This window comes from Juglans regia, chromosome 6 (assembly GCF_001411555.2).
Source record: "Juglans regia cultivar Chandler chromosome 6, Walnut 2.0, whole genome shotgun sequence".
NCBI classification, from domain to species: Eukaryota; Viridiplantae; Streptophyta; class Magnoliopsida; order Fagales; family Juglandaceae; genus Juglans; species Juglans regia.
The window spans coordinates 5,386,316-5,407,582 of NC_049906.1; the positions used below are offsets into that span (position 1 = coordinate 5,386,316).

The 21,267-nt window shown below is 34.0% G+C and overlaps 2 protein-coding genes across 2 annotated transcripts; both read right to left on the reverse strand.

Annotated features, from left to right (window-relative positions):
• Window positions 1-9,662: 9,662 nt before the first annotated feature.
• LOC108986479 lies at window positions 9,663-10,448 on the reverse strand. Its single transcript, XM_018959107.2, has 2 exons — window positions 10,112-10,448; window positions 9,663-10,019 (listed from the first exon to the last, which is right to left on the reverse strand). Exons 1-2 carry the CDS (start codon window positions 10,262-10,264, stop codon window positions 9,696-9,698), a joined length of 477 nt encoding a protein of 158 aa, XP_018814652.1. The 5' UTR covers window positions 10,265-10,448; the 3' UTR covers window positions 9,663-9,695.
• Window positions 10,449-15,494: 5,046 nt separating this feature from the next.
• On the reverse strand, window positions 15,495-20,166 carry LOC109021114 (TMV resistance protein N-like). Its single transcript, XM_035691052.1, has 5 exons — window positions 19,638-20,166; window positions 17,687-18,797; window positions 17,290-17,568; window positions 16,103-17,185; window positions 15,495-15,690 (listed from the first exon to the last, which is right to left on the reverse strand). Exons 1-5 carry the CDS (start codon window positions 20,144-20,146, stop codon window positions 15,598-15,600), a joined length of 3,075 nt encoding a protein of 1,024 aa, XP_035546945.1. The 5' UTR covers window positions 20,147-20,166; the 3' UTR covers window positions 15,495-15,597.
• Between the last annotated feature and the right edge of the window lie 1,101 nt (window positions 20,167-21,267).

The following is a 21,267-nucleotide window of genomic DNA, read 5'->3' on the forward strand; positions in this document are numbered from 1 at the left end:
TCATACTGAGTCATGATGGTAACAATCCTATTAGAAAATTGAAATAATATATATAAAGACTAGTGTAGAGATTTCTCAATAATTGCCCTCAAGTCTATGTGTAGGATGTCAAAAAAATTGAAAAATCAGTTGAACTAACCGAACTAGACGAAACTGATGGGTTTGGTTAATGACGAGTCTCGTCCCTTACCGGTTCTTAAGAACCGAAACTAGTATGTGGAAGATGATTATATATATAATTTTTTAATATTATATTATATATTATATACTAAATTGTTAATTAATATAACTTGTATGTGGAAGATGATTTAGTGGCTTTATGAGTATTTTCATGTATAACTCAATATAAGATATTTTTATTCCAATGTAAGATATATTAAGGTAATAATATGTAATATGCGAGAAATTGATGAAGAAAATTAGTTTTATTTGATCTTTATCAAGGGCGATAGGGGCGAAAAAAAAATTGAAAAGCTCTTTAATTCCGACTGAACTAGTCCGATACTTGTTCTTAATAATTGAAACCCGTATGGTATTAGTCTTCATCGATTTAGATCGAACTAAACCGGTATATATATATTTATTTTTTTATATTATATATAAAATATTTTTATATTATATTATATTATATATATTATATATTAAATTATTAATTAATATAATATAAAATCTTAATTTTAAACATAAATATTAATATTAAATTATTAATATAAAATTTTCTGACCAAATAGTCTTGTAAGTTGGGGTCATCTTTATGGAAGTTGTGCAAATGGTACTCGGTTGTGACAGGATTCATGACATATATGTACTATGCGGACTTCCCCGGCTGCAGAAGAAGATCAACAGGTGCAATGATTTTTATCACACTCTGTGGGGCCATGTAAAGCGAGGAGTTAACTGTGTTTAATTTACAAGTTATGAATTTAGAGATTACTGGCACTTGACGTCTCTTATATATTGTTTGATGTTGTTCTATGTACGAAGCTTTTTTGCTTCAAAGTCAAATTGATTCATCTACTTTTTAATTTAATTTTTTTAAATTTTAAAATAATAATAATAATATTAAAAAATAATATTTTATTAATCTTAATTCATATATAGTCTAAATTATAGAAGTGTCTCGGGTCTTGATGAAGCAATATGAAGCCCATGATGGCTATTTGGGACGTCGATACAACACCTGTACATACATTTCTAACATTAAATGATAAAGACTATAAGAAATGAAAATAGAGTGAAAGACTAGATTGGTGTTAATTAGCAACTTCCAATTGGGTTGATTTATTCCCTGATTCTAGAGTTCAACATGGGACTGTATCCTATTCTGACCATATTCCTGTGTGCCTTAATACCAATAGATTTTCTACTAATCAAAGGAGTAAAAGGATGTTCAAATTCGAGGCTATGTGGGTGGGTCATCATGACTGTGAAAAAATTATCCATGATACATGGCAGGAAAAGCATAGTGGAAATTGCATGGTTGCTACCATGAATATGATCTCAACTTGTGGTGGCAAGTTAGCTGGTTGGAACCAAAAGAAGTTTAGTATGGTTCAAAAGTAGATCTAACAATTCGAAGTAAAGTTGAAGAATTCACATAACAATTTAGTATATAATATAAGAAATTATAAAAAAATATTTTATATATAATATAAAAAATTAAAAATAATATATATATACAGATCTAATTTGGTCTAAATCGGTTTTCAAAATATAAAATTCGATATTGAACCAATTTCAATTCTTAAGATCAAGTACCGGAACGGTTTGGTTGGGATGAATGGACTTTTCGATTTTTTTTTTACGCCCCTACCACCCATGATAAAGATAAAATAAAACTAATTCTCTTCATCAATTTCTCGCATATTCCATATTACTACCTTGATATATCTTACATTGGAATAAAAATATCTTATATTGAGTTATATGTGAAAATACTCGTAAAGCCACAAAATCATCTTCTACGTACATGATATATTAATTAATAATTTAGTATATAATATATATAATATAATATTAAATAATTACATATAATATAAAAAATAAAAAAAATATTTAAAAATTGGTACCGAATTGATTTCGGACTAGTTTTGATTGTTAAGAACTAGTAAGGGACCAGACCCGTTACTAACCAAACCCCATCACTTTGGTCCAGTTTGGTCAGTTTAACTTATTTTTTAATTTTTTTTATACCCTTATATAGGGACTTGGGGGCAATTATTGAGAAATCCCCACAGTACTCTTTATATATATTCTATTTCAATTTTCTAATAGGATTGCTACCATGATTTTAAAACAAATTAAAGTGCTATAGCATAATATGGTTAGGAACATGTGAAGCAACCGTTGTTTGATTTTAAGGTACTATTAAAGTTCTCTTTTAGATAATTGGTAGAAGAAAAGTATAAGATCATGAGATTCAAAAAATTAATCTAAAATTTTTGTAATACCTTGTATTAACTAATCAGTTTAGGTGGTATTTGAGATTCATATTATTTGAAAAATAAAATTTTTTTACTGGTTACCGTTATACAATCGATTGCTCTTAAGTATAATTCAAAAATTACTGAGCAATGATATTTTTATTTATTTTAAAAACATATATTTTATAACTTATCTTCAACCTTTCAAGTGATGACACAACTACACATCGACAAATTTTTCAAGTAAAATAAGGTGCAATTATTAAGGTATGCTCGACTTTTCTTGGCGACTTTTCAAAAAGCTGATCACATGCTACCAGACCTATTTCTTTATAGGTGGCCGACACGTCACTTTTGACCACTTTGCCACTCTCTCTTATGTCAAAAATCCTAATTGATATTTTAACAATAGTTCTATATACAGTCGCCTCGCGTAGTCGGCTGTGCAGTCGTCTACGTGGCAAACGAAAATGAAAAGCGGAAAAAAAAAAGTTCATTTCGTTTCCCGCTCGTGGTTCTTCGTGTATGCGCCGGGCGATTTGGAGAAACAGAAGCCATTGATTCTTCGTGTATGCTGGAGCGAGTTTGGTCTGCAGATTGAAACCCAGAGATCGTCGGTGGGTGCGTTGGGCTGGGTCACGGCCGGTCTGCGTTGGGCTGGGTCAGGTTCGTGGGCTTCGTTTGGGTCGTTTCGTGGGCTTCAGCGGGTCAGTTTCGTGGGCTTCGACGGGTCAGGTTCGTGGGCTTTGGCGGGTCAGGTTCGTGGGCCATCATCTCGGGTCAGCTGTGGGCGAGCGTTTCGGGTCAGCGACGTGGGTCGGTTTGACGGTCATCTTCGTCCCCATTCCGTCGCACTGTGGGTCAACTTCATCTCTACTTTGATCTGGAATTCTGCCATTTATTTGATTAAATGTTGTGGTCACTGACATGAAGCAAGGATTTAGTTTGCTTATTTTTTTTCTTCTGTGATTTAGGTGATTTTTTTCTTCCATAGATTAGTTTTTTTGTTCACAGCACGTTATGATTTAGGTGATTTTTTTCTTCCATAAATTAGTTTTTTTGTTCACAGCACGTTATGATTTAGGTGATTTTTTTCTGTTGTAATTTAGTTAATTTTTTCCTTACACAACCTGTTATGATTTAGATTTGATATTGTTAAATTCAAAATTTTTGCATTGCATAGAGTTGTTTATGTGAAAATTTGTTAGCTGAACAATTAATTTAGTGGTTAAATATTAATATTGTGGTTTAAATATTATGGTTTAGTTGTCGTTAAATATACAACAGGAAACATCAATAATTTTGTGTATGAAATTGTTTTCTGCATTTTACTTGGGGATTATATTTTCTATAGAAAAATCCAAATTAAAGCATCATGCAAAAGAAACAAAACCAACTCTATCATAATATGAGCTGGAGATGAAATACACTGATAATAAATGCCGGAAAAAGGAGGCCCAGATTTATTCTTGGAGGAGCTTAAGATTATTAATTAAGGAGATGGAAATAGAATAACTAATCACTGATCCCAATTTGGAGAGAAAAGTCAATGAGTGGCTGTGACTACCTTTGGGAGTCAAATGATATCTTTGAATTTAATGTTTCCTTAATGGATTATGAGACGAGATTTTGGATGTTCGTGTTATACGAGTCAAATTTGTCCCTCCATTGATTCCCACGTGTGCAACTCCATCATCCATACATATAATTTGTGTTGCAGAATTCCAATGGTCAATGTAATTGTTATTAAAAAAATTATAATGTGGTACGTTAAATTTTAAAATTGATTTTACAACTTCTCAAAATTTAGTTGAGAAGAAAGGCATCAATCATCTCCATCATGTATAAACAGTATTTGATGCTAATATTGAACAACTTAGTCTTTTGGTTGATGCTAATATTGATGATAAAAATATTTCATGCTAATATTTTTATCATTTTTTTTTTGTTGAAAGCAGTATGTACAATATTAGTCTTCTGGTTGATTGAAGTAATTTTCTTGATAACTTATCAAAGACTGATCTTGGATATTGAACAACTTGTACAGGGCATGGGAAAAGGAGAAGAACACCAATTTCCGCTAACACCATCTAACTCAAATCCGTCAAATTCAGTATGTTGTTTCATAATTAAGAAAATTAATTGTTACTTTATGTTTAACATTATAATTATTAATATTATTATTATTTTGTTAGGACATCCCTCAAACTGGTATACTAAACTATCAAAATTACATGCACGGTTATTTTGGACCAGTGCCTGCATGGCCACCAGCTTTCTTGCCATATCCAGATAGGACCAATAATCCAAGCAACATGCAGGTGATTTTTCAACTCCTTTATTGTTTTTTAGTTATAAGATAATAATTTTTTAAACAAATTAAATGTTTTAGTTTTTTTGTTTTAAGCTAAACGTTGGTTACCCATTTCAATTTGGGATGGGACCTCCGAGGCCATTTATCGGTACAAGCTCTGGAACGAGCGCAGAAGTTGGTACTGTTGGTACTGAAGAAGATAGACCCGATTGTCTGCAAACTGAAGCGCCATGTACTTCTGCTAGACCAGATGAACGGGAAACTGACGATGGCACTACCGGTACACCAACTGACGATGGCACTACCGGTACACCTCAGGTAGTGCCATCGTCGGATGGTGATGATATCGTTGAGGAACCAAAGTCGGGGATGGAGTTCAATTCATTTGAAGAGTTGTTCAGCTATTATAAGCATTATGGTAAAAAATGTGGGTTTGGGGTGATGACACAAAGGAGTGAGAGGTCAGAGGATCAGAGTGTCAGATATGTCACCCTTGGTTGTGCACGGGGAGGGAAGGCCCGAAATAAGAGTTCTAATCTTGCCAACCCACGTCCGACGGGAAAAACGGACTGTAAGGCAAGGATTAATGCCTTAAGAGTTGAGGGAAAGATGCGGTTGACAACAGTCCATAATACACATAATCACGGTCTGAGCCCAATGAAATCCCGCTTCTTTCGATGTAACAGAGAAGTGAGTGACTCTGTTAAAAGAGTCCTAGACACAAACGATTTAGCTGGGATCCGACTGAATAAGAGTTACGGCTCTCTTGTCGTTGGCGCAGGTGGCTTTGAGAACTTGCCATTTTTAGAAAAGGATTGTCGCAATTACATCGACAAAGCACGACATCTACGACTTGGCGCAGGTGGTGCTGGAGCACTTCAAGATTATTTTATGAGGATGCAGTACAAGAATAATGGATTTTTTTCATTGATGGATTTAGACGATGAAGGAAGGTTAAAAAATGTTTTTTGGGCAGATCCACGTAGTCGGGCAGCCTACCAGTATTTTGGTGACGTAGTTACATTCGACACCACATACCTGACGAATAGGTATGGGATGCCATTTGCACCATTTGTTGGTGTAAACCATCACGGGCAGTCGATTCTTTTGGGAGCTGGGTTAATTTCCAGTGAGGACACTGAGACTTTTACATGGTTATTTCAAACCTGGTTGCAGTGTATGGATGGTATAGCTCCAAAGGCTATTATTACTGATCAAGACAGAGCAATGAAAAATGCAATTGCTACTGTTTTTCCAGAAACTCGACATAGATTATGCCTATGGCATATACTGAAGAAAGTACCTGAGAAGCTTGGGTCATATGCTGCATACAGAAGTGGGCTGAAAATTCAACTAATGAAATGTGTGTACGACACACAAACTATTGAGGAGTTTGAGAAATGTTGGGCCGAGTTTCTTAACACATATGACTTACATGAGAATCCATGGTTGAAAAGTTTATATGTAGAACGTGAGCATTGGGTACCGGTTTTCCTGAAAGAGCACTTTTGGGCTGGAATGAGTACAACCCAACGCAGCGAGAGTATGAATGCTTTTTTTGATGGTTATGTGCATTCAAAAACAAACTTGAAGGAGTTTGTCGACCAGTTTGACAGTGCGCTGAAGAAGAAAATTGAGAATGAAAATCATGCAGAATTCCAATCATTTACCCAGGTCATTCCCTGTGTATCGAGATCTCCAATTGAAAAGAAATTCCAAGAGTTGTATACTAACGCTAAATTTAGAGAAGTGCAGCAGCAAGTAATAGGTGTGCTTGATTTGGATCCATGTCTACGTACATCAGATGGTGTAATGAAGAGTTATTTGGTAGAAGACGAAATTCGTATTGAGGAGTTCAGTAAAATGGTTACATATTCAGTGGACTTTAATGAAGAAGACTGCAATGCTAAGTGTTCATGTGGGTTGTTTCAGATGAGGGGGATACTGTGTAGGCATATTTTGGCTGTATTCAAATGTAACGGTATAAAATCATTGCCAAATCGGTACATTTTAGACCGATGGAGAAAGGACATCAAGAGGCGATACACGTTAATCCGCAGTAGCTATGACGCAGGGGATCAGAGGCCTAATGGTAATAGATATTCCATTTTGTTGAATATGTGTTATGGGATGATTACATATGCGGCGGATTCTAAAGAGCAATTCGATGATGCAAAGAAGAGGATACATGAGATGACTGAATGTTATCGCGAGCAAACACGCAACAGATCTTTGACCCAAACAGGTTTAAAGTCTATTTATCTTGTTTACTTCTTTATAGGTACTTAATTCCTACTTATGAATGAAGAAAGAAAATTACTTAATTTTTTGTTGTTTAATGATGTCATATTTAATCAGTTCTTTGCCCATAACAGACTCGAATGCTGGTTACATGACACTGGACACAACTGCAGTTGCTGGTTCACAACAAGTCAAGAGTCCACTTGTTGTCAGAGGGAAAGGAAGACCCCCATCTCTGAGAAGAGCATCCAGGATGGAGACAGACATACGAAAGGTGAAAGCCAAACAAAAGAAAGCCCAAGCCAGAGGGAAAGCCAAACAGGTGAATGTTTTAACATTGGGAGAATTAAAAATATTTATTTGATTCCTTTAACGTGTGAATGTCTTGTACTTTTATAATGTAAACTTAGAAAAAGTTTCTTTAATTGTTACGTTATTGTTAGGGAGATGTGAGTTCCAATGTTGGAGATACACTAGCCATTGGCACGCGCAGGAATTTATTTGGGCAATCAGAAGTGGATATCACCTACCCTGGAGAAGTGCAGGTATCAAAAATACCTCTATTTATAAGCCAAACAATTATTTTCGTAAGTTGAAATGGTAACTTTTCATCCCTTTACAATTTACTAAGTATTTTGTTATTTATAAACAGACTGTTATAGACAGCTCAGTAGTTCACAGTAGTGGAATCGAACACCGAGAAACAGTGATGGGTAGCCAAGAAAGTGTAATGTTTCTAAACTCTACACAATTTAATTGTAATATTTAAATGGCATTCATATTTTCATATTGATCATAACAGATTTTTTTGGGTTCAATGGCGCACGACCGGACCTCCCTGGATTGTGATGGATCACAACCAGTGCAAGAAGTTGACCATTAGTGACTCTGCAAGCTTTATAAGATACACAAGGTATTACAATGTAATTTATGAGCCATATCAAAAATCAATTGCTCTTGATTGTTGCTTGGTGTAGTGTAGTAGTTATTAAAAAGAATTTTAATAACTTCATAGAGGCTTCTGAGTGTAATAACTTGGTGCCGTAGGATTTTTAAAAAAGAATTTTAAAAAGAATTGTTGTGATACCATCTGGATTGTTGCTTGGTGTAGGCTCAGTAGTCATGCTTTTTATCAAGATTTTCTCTTCTTGATCCAAGACTATATAGTATATTTTCCAGTAGGAGTGCTTTTGATGGTGTAGAGAATCCATGAGTGAACTCAAGTGATGGACTTGGTTACTTTGAGTTTCTCCACGTAGGCATTTTATGTAATTTGATTTTGGTGGAGTGTTAGCATTAATTACTCCAAGTTACATTAAGTTGATCAATTCATGTTCTGTACAACGCAGCCTTAGTTTTTGGTGCTAAAAAGAAGTCAATAATTTTATTTTATGATGATAAATGGCTTGATTACAGAAATGCCTTGGAAAAGGATTGAGTTTGCTAGATGTGATCCTAATTCTAGATGGGGTTCTATGCGAGCTGCAATGGGACATCCAGAACTTTTGAGTTGAGCCATGTTGCTCTTGGGAATGAGGATTGCGGGAATAAGAATAATCAAGGTTTCCCACGTGTGTCTTATGGTGGCATCGACTTGTATTTATTTTGTAAGAAGAAATGTAGGTTGGTGTTATTTGATGAGTTTTTGTAAGTATTTTGTAAGAAGGAAGGTATAAATGTATTGACTAAGTATTTTGATTTTTATCTTGTAAGTATGAAGGTTGGTGATTAAATTTTGTGTAATTTTGTTATATTCACATAGCTTAAGAGGTGATACTATTTCACATTATTTTTGGATGGGTGTGCAGATTTTTATCTTGTAAGTATGAAGGTTGGTGATTAAATTTTGTGTAATCTTGTTATATTCACCTAGCTTCAAAAGTGATACTATTTCACATTATTTTTGGATGGGTGTGCAGATTTTTATCTTGTAAGTATGAAGGTTGGTGATTAAATTTTGTGTAATCTTGTTATATTCACATAGCTTCAAAAGTGATACTATTTCACATTATTTTTGAATGGGTGTGCAGATTTTTATTGTTACTTATATTAATATTAGTAGAGTTCCAAGATTTGAGCAAGTCCCTAATTGCCAAATGGTCAATTGGAGAACTTTCTTTAGTTGCTGCAGATTTGCGTTGGTTGTATTTATTTAGTAGTTGGCCAACCAGTGCAGGTGGCATTTTCAATTGGCAAATGGTCATTCACGTACATTGCTAATGAAGTGTAAGGATTGTTTTAGGTATTCTTCACTTTTTCTCAAATGACGTGAATGAAATTGCTATCATTCTTCACTTTTGAATGTCCTTGCCATGGAGCTTGATCTATCTATGCAAACTCACTGTCTATGCAAACTCACTGTCATGAGCATGGATCTCCAAGACAAGAGAAGCGGGAAATAATTACAGTTCTTTAAATAATATAAAAAAAAACAACTAAATTTGAGAATAATTTAACTTCAAAAAAATTAAATAACTTATAACACCTTATATTAATTATACAAATCTAATTATACAAATTAAATAACTTATAACACCTTAAATAATACTTAACTAATAAATCAGTTTTGTAGATAACTAATAACAGTTAACAACTAATAACACTTAAACTAAAGATTTAAACTAAAGATTTACAGCACTAAATAAGTAATATATAACACTAAATAACTAATAACACTTAACCTACAACTTCCGAATATTTAAATGTAACATAAACCACTACCAAAGGTATAAATAGCAAAAAATAATTACAAAAACACCAAAGTACAGACGGGATAACATGCGTGAACGCCTTAGGGCAGCTTCTCTCTCAAGAAGCACCGACTCCTTTTTCCGGATCTCCTCCGATATACTATATAGCACCAACTCTATCTTCTTGATGTCATCCACTATCTTAAGGAGCTCAGTTACTTTATTTTCGATATCGCTGAGTCTCTTTTGGAGCTCTTCCTCGGTTTTCCTTGACACTAAATTTTTTCTTTCTTCTAGCTTTATGTCTTGCTCACTATCTACCCACTTGAAATAATTACAGTGTGGTAATCCCTAATATTTGCACAGAAAATCAATTCAAATGTTAGATACGTAATATTAATCAATTCATTGTACTTATATCAAAAAGTAAGTCCTGTAGCTACCTTCGTGTTGTACTTTGAACACCCTAAGAAGGGTCGTCCAGGATTTGCCTTAGTATTTGAGTATCTCAAATTAGCTTCAACGTCACAGAAGCACAAGGGCTTTGCCGCAGTACGTTTGCCAACGGATGAAGAAGACAGTGATGACGACGACATTCTAACATGAACCTAAATAACTAATTACAGAAAGCCACACATATAAAAAAGACACACATACAGGGAAGCACTGAAAAAAAAAGCACGACCCTTCTTATTTGAAATAAAATTCCCTCCATTCTGTCACACGACTTTTATGGAGTTCTTAACCATTCAATGGATTCTTGTTTCTAAAAGCAGTGGCAACAAGTCAAACAGAGTCTTTTCCAACACTAAAACAAGAGGCAAAAGGACAGAGATTCCCCTCATGCACTGATTATAAAAGCATACCAAATAAAATAAAATTGGAATGCCTTAAGAGTGGTTTGAGGGTCTAGTATCATAGCAACCAGCAATCATGCCTCTAGTCTTTTCCTACAACCAAAACTGAAAAAAGTTTCTCAAACCACTCTGCACCTGCAGAAGAATCTAATTGTGCAGATGCAGAGTGCTGAACAACCCATGAACATATTCAATTTCTAGTTGATAAACATCTAAAACTAAACAATTCATAATACATGCAGTATTTTGCTCAAAACTTTATAAATCAAATTCCCATCAACTAGGTAAAAGTCATCCATATATTTGAAATCTAACTTGTAAGTACAATTGCAGCTATGTATCGGCAAGCAAACATTCCATGGAAACTTTTTTTTTTTAATATGAGGCCATGACATCTTCTTGAAGCAAATTCGGTTAGGTATACTTTCCAATGTAGTCTGATGAACAGATTTGTTTCTCAACTTCTTCAAATGTGAATTCCACTTCAAAGGGAACCTTTGGTAGATCATATTCTCACATAAAAAGTATCACATGTTAAGAATGGTGTTCCACGAGAATGCAACCAGTGATTTACAGTGTGCTACTCAAAGTCTTGTTAAACTGGAAACACATTATTGCCACAGCTTAGTGCTCAAAACCAATAGTATGATTGGTGCTAGAGATGTTTTGCAGTTAGAAAATATGGTTCTCTACTTGCTAATATTAAACATGTAAATCTGCATGGTCCCTGAAGGTGATAACCCCACTTTGAACAGAACACTATTGTTTCCAACTTCAAATTGGCGTTTCTTAACATCACACACACACACACACACAAAAAAAAAAACATACCTGTTTTAGCTACCTTGGGAGTTTTTGTTTACAATGAGAATATATCAAAAGGCCAGAACAAATTTGAACCTGCCTTCAACCTGGACCGGACAGGGGCGACTCTCTTCCTTCTTCCTTAATGAGCTGGGTCACGGCTAGGGTTTCGGGATGAGGGAAAGGGGCTGGTTAGGGTTAGGGTTAGGGTTCGGGTTGGCTGGGTTAGGGCTAGGGTTTCGAGATGAGGGATATTGGCTGGTTAGGGTTAGTGTTTCGGGATGAAGGAGATGGGCTGGGTTTGGGTTAGGGTTTCGGGATGAAGGGGATGGGCTTCCGCGTCGCGACACAGAGGAATGGGCTAGAGTGGAAGGGCGCGGGTGGGATTCTGGAGCTGGATCTTCGCCTCGCCGCGACACAGAGACGATGGGCTAGAGTTTTTGTGCGCCGGTGGGCTTCGACTGGTGGGGTGAGAAACAGAGAGGAAGGGCACCGGTGGTCTTCGATTGGTGGGGTGAGAAACGGAGATGGAAGGGTCTTCGATTGCTGCGGTGAGAAACGGAGATGGAAGGGTCTTCGATTGCTGCGGTGAGAAACGGAGATGGAAAGGGGGATTGGGGATCTCAGACTCGAAAGCGGGAAGGAGGATTGGGGATCTCAGACTCGAAGGAGGGAGAAATGGGAATGGGGGGAAAACGAAAATGCAAACGGCTGACGTGGAAAATTGAAAACGACGCCGTTTTCAATTTTCCACGTCAGCCGTTTGCATGGCGACTGCACCACCCCGTTTGCATATAGAGTTTTTGATATTTTAAAGTGTTATTTGGATAATGAATTAAGATAATTTTAATTTTTAGATAAAAAAATATTATTAAAAAATATTATTTTTATTTTAAAATTTATAAAATTTAAATTATTTATTATATTTTATATAAATTTTTTTAAAAAATTATAATAATAAAATAAAATGTAATGACTTTCAATTTAAATGGGACCTTATTCTTACTGGTACAGTTTGTTTGCATTCAAAGATCTTTATATCCCTCTGTCTTTCTGTCTCTGGTTTATAGCTTTTTCTTTCTTCTCTTTGAATAATGTTAGAGCTGGTGGCTCCTAGTATATGTTTTTTTTTAAAATTTTTTTTATATAGAGTTTTCTAATAATTTTAAATATTTTAAAAAAATAAAAAAATTTATAAGATCATTAAAAAATATGTCTTTAATAACTAAGTAAATAATTTTAAATATGTATTTTTAATTTTAAATTTTTTTTATAGTATATGTTTTTTTAAAATTTTTTATATAGAATTTTTTAATAATTTTAAATATTTTAAAAAAATAAAAAAATTTATAATATTATTAAAAAATATGTCTTTAATCACGAAGTAAATAATTTTTTAATTTTATTTTTTGATTAAAGAAATATTTTTAAATAACTTTTTTTTTTACCTTAATTAGAAGTATTTTTTAATAACATTTTAAATTTATTTTATTTTTTTAAATATTTAAAAATATTAAAAAAATTTCTGTAAAAACTAATTAAAAAAAACATATACTATAAAAAAAAAAATTTATTTTTAAAAATATGCTAGAGCCGTGTGGCTCCACTCTTTTTCTTTTCTTGTGGACCTTAGGCAGAGAATCCCTTTTGAAACTGTTACCAAACACACGGCGTGAGATTCGAGAAAGCCAACCTTCCAAATACAAATTAATTTACAAACAAAATAAGTTTTTCTATTTCTTATTTTCTTTAATGACTTTCGAAATTGATTTGCTTGGATTGTTTAAAAAAATTATAAATTATAATAATTATATAAAATAAAATAAATTAAAAAGAATTACGAAAACAAACAAAACCTAAGCACCCGCTTAGATCTCATGCATCGAATCTGGAAGATTTGAGACCATTAACGTCAAAATCATTGATCGACATCCAACGATGCCTGTGTTGCAGTGCCTGTTGCTTGGAAAGGTCCAAAACGCGGTAAATTGACTTTCAGACTCGAAAATGGTAAATAGGAGAAGCGCGTGAACTTCTTTCCTTTGGCACGAGGCTGGAGGGGCCGGGTCAGGAGGAAGTAAATACAAGGAGATATTTAGGGTGTGTAAAAAACTCATTTCTTTTATTTTTCTTAACAACGTAATTTAGAGCATTCACAATAATTTTTTTATCTTATTTTTTAAAAATATATTATTAAATTTTATTTTTTTCTCCTTTATATACTAACTTTTACAATATATTATATATAAGTTTATTTATTTATTCTTTATATCATTTAAATAATATTTTTTTATTCATTTTAAACATTTCATTTCTACCAATAAATTTGTAATATTTATATATTGTTTTATATTTGTAATATATTATTATATACAATATAATATAATTCAGTCTTATACATATCAAATAAAAATATATAAGTTAAATAAAAATTAAAAATAAAATCAAAATATAAAAAAGTTGAATAAATAATATTTTCAAGAGTATACATATGGGCGGTAAAACTCTTGCGGGTGTACTCGCCATGGAGGCAAAGAAGATGATGAAAGGGATGTTTGAATGGTTGGATAGTACGCCATTAATTCGAAACTTACAGGGCCTTGTTCGCAGATTTGGTTAACAACACTACAAGATGATCTTTATACTGCTATGACCTGTAAGACAAAGTGATTAATTTCTATTCAGTTGATGACTATAAATAAAGTTGAGTTCAGATTGCTTTTGAAGATAAAAGGAAACTAATTTCTATTCACCTGCAACTTTCCTCTACTCCGTTCATTTATTTAATTTTTAATTTTTTTTACTTATTAATTAAGAAAGTAATTATTAATATATTAATTTTTTTTTTAAATATTTGAATATAATTAAAAAAAGAAAAAAAAATTCCAATTTGTACCAGGTACCATCAAATGGAGAAATTGAGATACATAGTAGCACTATCTTAACCAATTCAATAGCCGACAAACCGTGCCGATTGAAAAGTCGCCGCTGAAAAAGATGGAGCATTAATCTTCCATGCACCTTAATAATTTCACCTTATTTTACTTGAAACTTTTGTCTAGTTGTGTCGCTGTCGTCACTTGAAAGTTGAAAGTTCGCAGAAGATAAGTTATAAAATACAGATATGCTATACATCAATCTATACTCTCCACGTATCATAGTTTCAATTTTTTTTTTTTTTTTACTCAAGACATTAAGTGTATTGAAGTTGATGTAAATAGTAAGTTGATATAAATTATTTTTCTATAAAATATATGTTTCTAAAATAAATAAATATATTATTGCTCAATAACTTTTAGATCATACTGACTAATCATGGTAGCAATCCTATTAGAAAATTGAAATACCATACCGTGGGATCATACTGACTAATCATGTTGAAGAAGTTAAAGCGAACTCGAAAATCAACTCAAACATCGAAAGAAGTTCCAGCCTCCAAAAAAAATCCCCCAAAGTTGAAGTCGTCGCCCCTTTTAACTGACTAGTTTCATGCGTATGCCTCGGAAATTGTGAAAGATATTTGTTTTGCATATTTGATCCCTCTCCTTTGTCTTTAAATCACCTTTTTACTTTTTCTCTCCTGACACCTTACAACTTGTTTTTCTTTACTTTATGTTAAATCATTAATTTTCTCTCCAGACATTACTTTCCTTCATTCTTCTCTCTTGTCCCCTCCCATTCTCTCATCTTTTATTTTCAATTGAATCTCCTCTCCAATTGGCTGGGCTTAAGAAATTTCATGAGTCGGAGAAAAATCTCCTTACAATATGAATGAATGAGGAAAGCTTCATTTGCAAAATCAAAAAGCAAAAACAAGAAGCTTCCATTGGTTATACAGAATTTGATTTACCCCATGCCAATACATATTTTGGGTCATTTTCTTAATGGAGAAAATTGCATTGACAAACCCACGGGCATTTTGCTTGTATACTAGACGAGCCCCGCACTTTTTCACCTTTATGAATGGATTGTCAATCATAATTGAAACCTCAATGTAACTCCATGTATCCACCTCCTTTGACCTTTCTTGAAACCAATTGCGTGGTACATATATGCAAAATCCTGCTCGCGTCTTAATAATTCTGGGAAATTTAGTGAGTGTACCGAACCTTAGGGGGGCTTTGAGAGGACCTTCTTCGGTAACAAAATGAAATGCAAGCATCTTGCAATGTAACCTCGTAAAATGTGTTGACTCCCAACTTTCAAGGTTATTGATTTCATAGGAAAAATAAAGAGCATATCCCAACCACTTTCTACTATCATCCAAATCAGGATGCAACCGGATTGTAATTGAGGAACCCAGACTCTGATTTTGGAACCACGTTGGAATTCTTACTCCTCTTGAACCACCCGAGATGATTCTGGCAAAACAAAACCATACCTGTGAAAAATAAATTAAATTAAGAAAAAGAGGAAATAGAAAGCTAACTTTTTATGGTTCAATTAACTAGTTATATTAATATGACATTTTGTCACGTTAAACCATTCAATATCCATGATTTCAGTCCAAATTATTGTTCTTAAATTGCAACTTTTATTTTTACTCATTTAAGTGGCTTCGGTTAATACTTAATCTTGTTGCCACCCTCCATTTTGTGAAATTGAGATGATATTATAAGTGTCCTTAGCTTCACCAAGTGAGGAAAAAAAAGGACTATAATTTGACTGTACGTATAACATTTAAAAGCCTCTATATGATATTTGACAAAGGATGGGAGCAATTTGAAATAAAGCTAAAAATTTGATGGTGCAAGGGAGAAGAAACTAACATACCTTAAAGGCTCTTTTTTTCAATATGTCGCATTGTCCATCTTTCAATCGACGTGGCTTACAGTTACTCTGTAGAATAGTTAATCCAGGTTCATTTGATACCCAAGCATGAAGTTTAATAGAACGTGTTTCCAATGAGATACAATCTAGAGCACTAATGTATACTAAACTTGACGGAAGATCTGACAATGATCGAAGCCTGCTACAGCGTGTCAAGCGAAGAATAGAAAGCTTCGAAAGTTGAGAGATGCTTTCAGGTAAGAGCGTGAAATCATTTCCACTTAGATTTAGACGTCGTAGTGATGAAAAGCCACTCAGGTCATCGGGAATTGCTCCATCTTTTAAATGGCAATAACTCAAGTTCAATCTCTCCAAGCTGCATAGAGTACTTGACAACGAAATAGGCAATACCAAACCAGTGTCCGGGTTCCCCCAAAACCAAGTTACAAATCGTTTGAACAACGACGTAGGTGGCAGACCTGAACATCCTTGGAATGACAACATTTTAAGATTTTGTAGACATGTAATGGAAGATGGAAATTGCCTTATAGCAGTTTCACTTATATCGAGCTCCTCCAGATGTTCCAAATTCCCTAGTCCTTCGGGCATTTCCTCAAGTTGTGAACAACCAGAGAGAGCAAGAGTTTTAAGTGATGTCAAACCATAAATAGCATTCGGAAGACTCAAGAGGCTTTTGCAGCCTCTCAAACTCAAATAAGAAAGGCCAGTTAAATGCCCAATTGATGATGGAAGTTCTATTAATGCAATCCCATCCAAACTAAGTTTCCTCAAACGATTCATATTTCCCATTGTTTCTGGAAACTTCCAGAGTCTCGTACAGCCAGAAAGAATCAAAATTTCTAGGGAATCCCAGCTAATGTTACAGGGGAGGCTTGTAAGAGATGTGCAACCTTTCAAATTCAGAAAAATAAGGCGTTTTAGAGCTCCAACGGATGAGTGGAGATTATGCAATTTTGTACAGCCTTGAAGAATTAGCCTCTTAAGATTTGGGGCATTAGTGAAGTCCGGGGTCTCCACCAAGTACCGAGAGTCACTAAGGTCAACACGTTCTAGCTTGTATAAACTCTGTGATATAACAATAAATATGGGAATTAACTTTGATGCATACATTAATTTATTAGTTTTTTAGAATTCAGAAAAGAACACTTTTATTCAAGCAAACATCTTACCTTAGTTCCCTGCCACAGTTGCTGAATGTGGCTGTAACACAAACTGAGTTCAACGAGTTTATTAGGCCGGAAATTTGTTGGCAAAGATTTTAAAGGATATCCATGCCACTCCATAACCCGCAACTCTGTAGAAAGATAACTAAGGCCTTGAGAAAGGTGCACATTACCTATGATCTTGAGCAATCGTAAGTTCTTCATCTCAGAGAAGACGTCAGAATTCAGGTGTAGTTCTTCTTGTGGAGGAGAGTTTTGGACTATAACTTCGATCCTGGTTGTTCCCTTGAGATCACCAACGAGAACAAATTAGTGCAGTGCATGATATCATCATGTATACTGAAAATTTTAATTGCATTAACATATGCAATTCAATGAGCTTATTATTCTAAGATCCACTTACACTATTGTTCTTCAGTACACGAATGATGTCATTAGTAAGCCACAACCTACTCTGTTTGCCAGGATCTCCCTGAGATTGGCGACGAATAATTTCATGACCCATTTCTTGGAGTAGATCATGCATCCACAGTTTTCCTCTCGAGATTGTTACGAGAGACTTGCTGATAAGAATCTCTATACCGCTGTTTGGGTGATAATCACAACTTTCTAGTATGCTCTTGACACGGTCGACATACTTCTCCCCTTTGAAGTAACATGCAATATCTAGAAAATTTTTTTGCTCATTTTCCTCGAGTCCATCGAAACTTATTTTAAGTGTATCCACGATTTCTTTCTTGGGGTTTTGTCTTAGACTTCTCAAAGCACTTTCCCAAAAGTCTACATTTTCCCGACACAAGAAACGACCCAAAACTTCAAGAGCTAAAGGAAGGCCTTTAGCATGATAATGTATAATCTGCTTGGAAAGCTTCACAAAACCTTCTAGAGGGAGGTCTTTCTGGAAGGCTTTCCAACTAAAGAGTTGAAGAGCTTCATCATCATCCAATTTTTTAGCCCTATAAATTTCATCTTCAGCAAATCCACGTTTTATCAACACATCCTTATCTCTTGTTGTTATAATGATTATACTCCCTCCACCAAACCAGTCCCGCCGGTTTGCCAATGCCTCTAATTGTTGGGTTTGATCGACATCATCAAGAACTACTAAAACCTTTTTACGACAAAGTCCTTGGCATATCGCATTACTTCCTCTTTCAATGTCCCTTATGACAATATTGCTCGTCATTAGGATATCGGAAAGAAGTTGTGTTTGTAAAGGAACTAGACCACCTCTTGCACTTTCTTCCCTAACATTGGGAATAAAACTACTAGCTTCAAATTGACTGGAAATTTTGTCATAAATGGCACGTGCAAGAGTTGTCTTGCCGATACCACCCATCCCCAATATCCCTACGAAGCGAACATCATCCGGCCCAATATTTAAATATGAATTCATCATTTTCTCTACACGAGAGCCTATTCCAACAAGCTTCTTGGAAACAGTTGAGACTATGGAATTTAATTTACCATCATGTATCTTTCCGACAATCTCTTGAATAACCGTTGACTCATCCCTGCAAATTAAGAAGATTGAAAAAATAATTTTCATTGACATATATATATATCAAGTTAGAAACAGGGAAACATTAGGTCAGTTCTGTTAATCATGTGCTGTAACAGTGTTGACATCTGTATAAACCAAAGTAGCGAGCTGTGTTGTAATCAATTGGTATGCATATATGTTGTAAAGCATTCAACTCCCCAGACCTTCTGCTCTCTTTTCTTTCCAAAATTCTACTGCAACATTCCTTCTCTGAGTGCTGAGAAGAAGGTAACTCATCTACATCACCAACACTAGAATTTCTGCAAAATTTTATAGCAATAATTCTTTCTCTGTGTTCCCTTTCCTGGTGTCACATAACAGTACCAGAAAAGGGTGACTCTCATATTTTATACAAAAACGATAACAATTAAATCTAACAAGCATATAATTAACATCAAGCTGGCCATGGCCATTATATCGCTAGCTACCGATCTGATCACTTTAATTTGTAACCAAAAGGGAAAAAAATAAAGACATGAACCTGTAGGTAATTATAAGTTAAGGTTAAAATCTGTTCCCCCAAAAATTAGCATTACTCAGGCAATCTAGTAAACTATTGATCAATAGGGGAACCCTTAGCTCTGGCTCGATCATCTTGACTGGAAACTTTCATCTATATATATATGAATGAATGTCATGCACGTTGGTTCGTTCTTAATTCGCAAATTAAGCAATTCGATGAATATATATGTCATCTTCATGTACTAGTTTCCGTAGAACATATGTAATGATAAAGTACTGGAACCGAAACATAATTATTTTCCAAAATTAGGTTTCTGAAGATGATCTAGAACGTAATTAAATTATTTACCCATCGCGTAAATCCCATCCGGAGATATGGCCCATTTTATGCAAAGCAGATCTCCATGTTTGCAGATGATCTACGACAATCCTGAGATCATTTTCATGTTTATCAAAAGCTTCTGCAAAAGTACATTTCTGATTTCTCACGTGAGAAGGATCCACGTGATAGAAAACTGGCAAAATTATCAACCTCGTCTTTTTCATGCATTCAATGATCTTGGCGAGTTCAGTTAAGCACCACCTCGAAAAAGCGTAGTTTGGTGAGAGAACGACGACTGCATACATAGAGTTTTCAATTGCATTCAAGAGTTCTTCAGATATATATTTTCCTCTCTCCAGTTCTTTGTCGTCCCTAAAGGTAGAAAGGCTTCTTTGTTTCAAAGCAATATACAGATGGGCGGTAAAATTATTGCGGGTGTCCTCGCCATGGAAACTGAGAAAAACATCCCATGGAGGTAAAGAAGAAGAAGAAGAAGAAGATGAAGGGGATGTTTGAGTGGTTGGAGAGCACGCCATTAATTCGAAACTTACTCTTACAGGGCCTTGTTTTTGGTTAACAACAATATGAGATGATCTTTATACTTCCATGACTTGATCTTGTGCTATGTACTGTATGCATCAGTAAAGTGGTCAAAAGTGACGGCAGACTGTGCCACCTGTAAAGGGAAATGTATGGTAGCATGTGATTTGTTTTTGAAAAGTCGCCCATGAGAAGAATTAATACACCCTAATAATTTCACCTTATTTTACTTTGAAAAATTTGTCTAGTTGTGACGTCACTTGAAAGTTGAAAGGTTGAAGAAGATAAGTTATAAAATATATTTTTTTAAAATAAATAAATATATTATTGCTCAATAATTTTTGGATCATACTGACTTAATACTTATCATAGTAGCAATACTATTAGAAAATTGAAATACCATATATATATATATATATATATATATAAAGAGTACCGTGGGGATTTCTCAATAATTGCCCCCAAGTCCCTGTACAGGGAGTAAAAAAAAACTAGAAAATCAATTGAACTAATGGAACTAGACCAAATTGGTAGGTTTAGTTAGTAACGAATCTAGTCCTTTACTAGTTCGTAAGAATCGAAATTAGTCCGAAATCAATTCGGTATGAATTTTCATATATTTTTTAATTTTTATATTATATATAAATTTTTAATATTATATTATATGTTAAATTGTTAATTAATATAACATGTATGTGAAAGATGATTTTGTGGCTTTCTATGTATTTTCATGTATAAATTAATATAAGATATTTTTATTCCAACGTAAGATATATCAAAATAGTAATATGGAATATGCGAGAAATTGATGAAGAAAATTAGTTTTATTTTATCTTTATCATGGGTTGTAGGGGCAAAAAAAAAAAAAAAATGAAAAGCTCATTAATCCTGACTGAACCGGTCCAATACCTATTTTTAAGGATTGAAATCGGTATGATATCGGCTTCACCGATTTAGATCGAATTAGATCGGTATATATATATATATATTTTAATTTTTTTATATTATATATAAATCAATTATATATAATTTTTTATATAATTTTTTTATATTATATTATATACTAAATTATTAATTAATATAATATAATATTTTAATTTTAAACATGAATATTAAT

Bases quoted from the DNA above. Each gene is read 5' to 3' on its own strand.
- LOC108986479 (XM_018959107.2), bottom strand. From the start codon at position 10,264: ATGTCGTCGTCATCACTGTCTTCTTCATCCGTTGGCAAACGTACTGCG. The intron at 10,020-10,111 runs GTAGCTACAGGA...TGCAAATATTAG, and splicing joins GTTCAAAGTACAACACGAAG to GGATTACCACACTGTAATTA.
- LOC109021114 (XM_035691052.1), bottom strand. From the start codon at position 20,146: ATGGCGTGCTCTCCAACCACTCAAACATCCCCTTCATCTTCTTCTTCT. The intron at 17,569-17,686 runs GTAAGTGGATCT...GGTGATCTCAAG, and splicing joins GTGTACTGAAGAACAATAGT to GGAACAACCAGGATCGAAGT. The intron at 17,186-17,289 runs GTAAGATGTTTG...GTTATATCACAG, and splicing joins AACTGTGGCAGGGAACTAAG to AGTTTATACAAGCTAGAACG.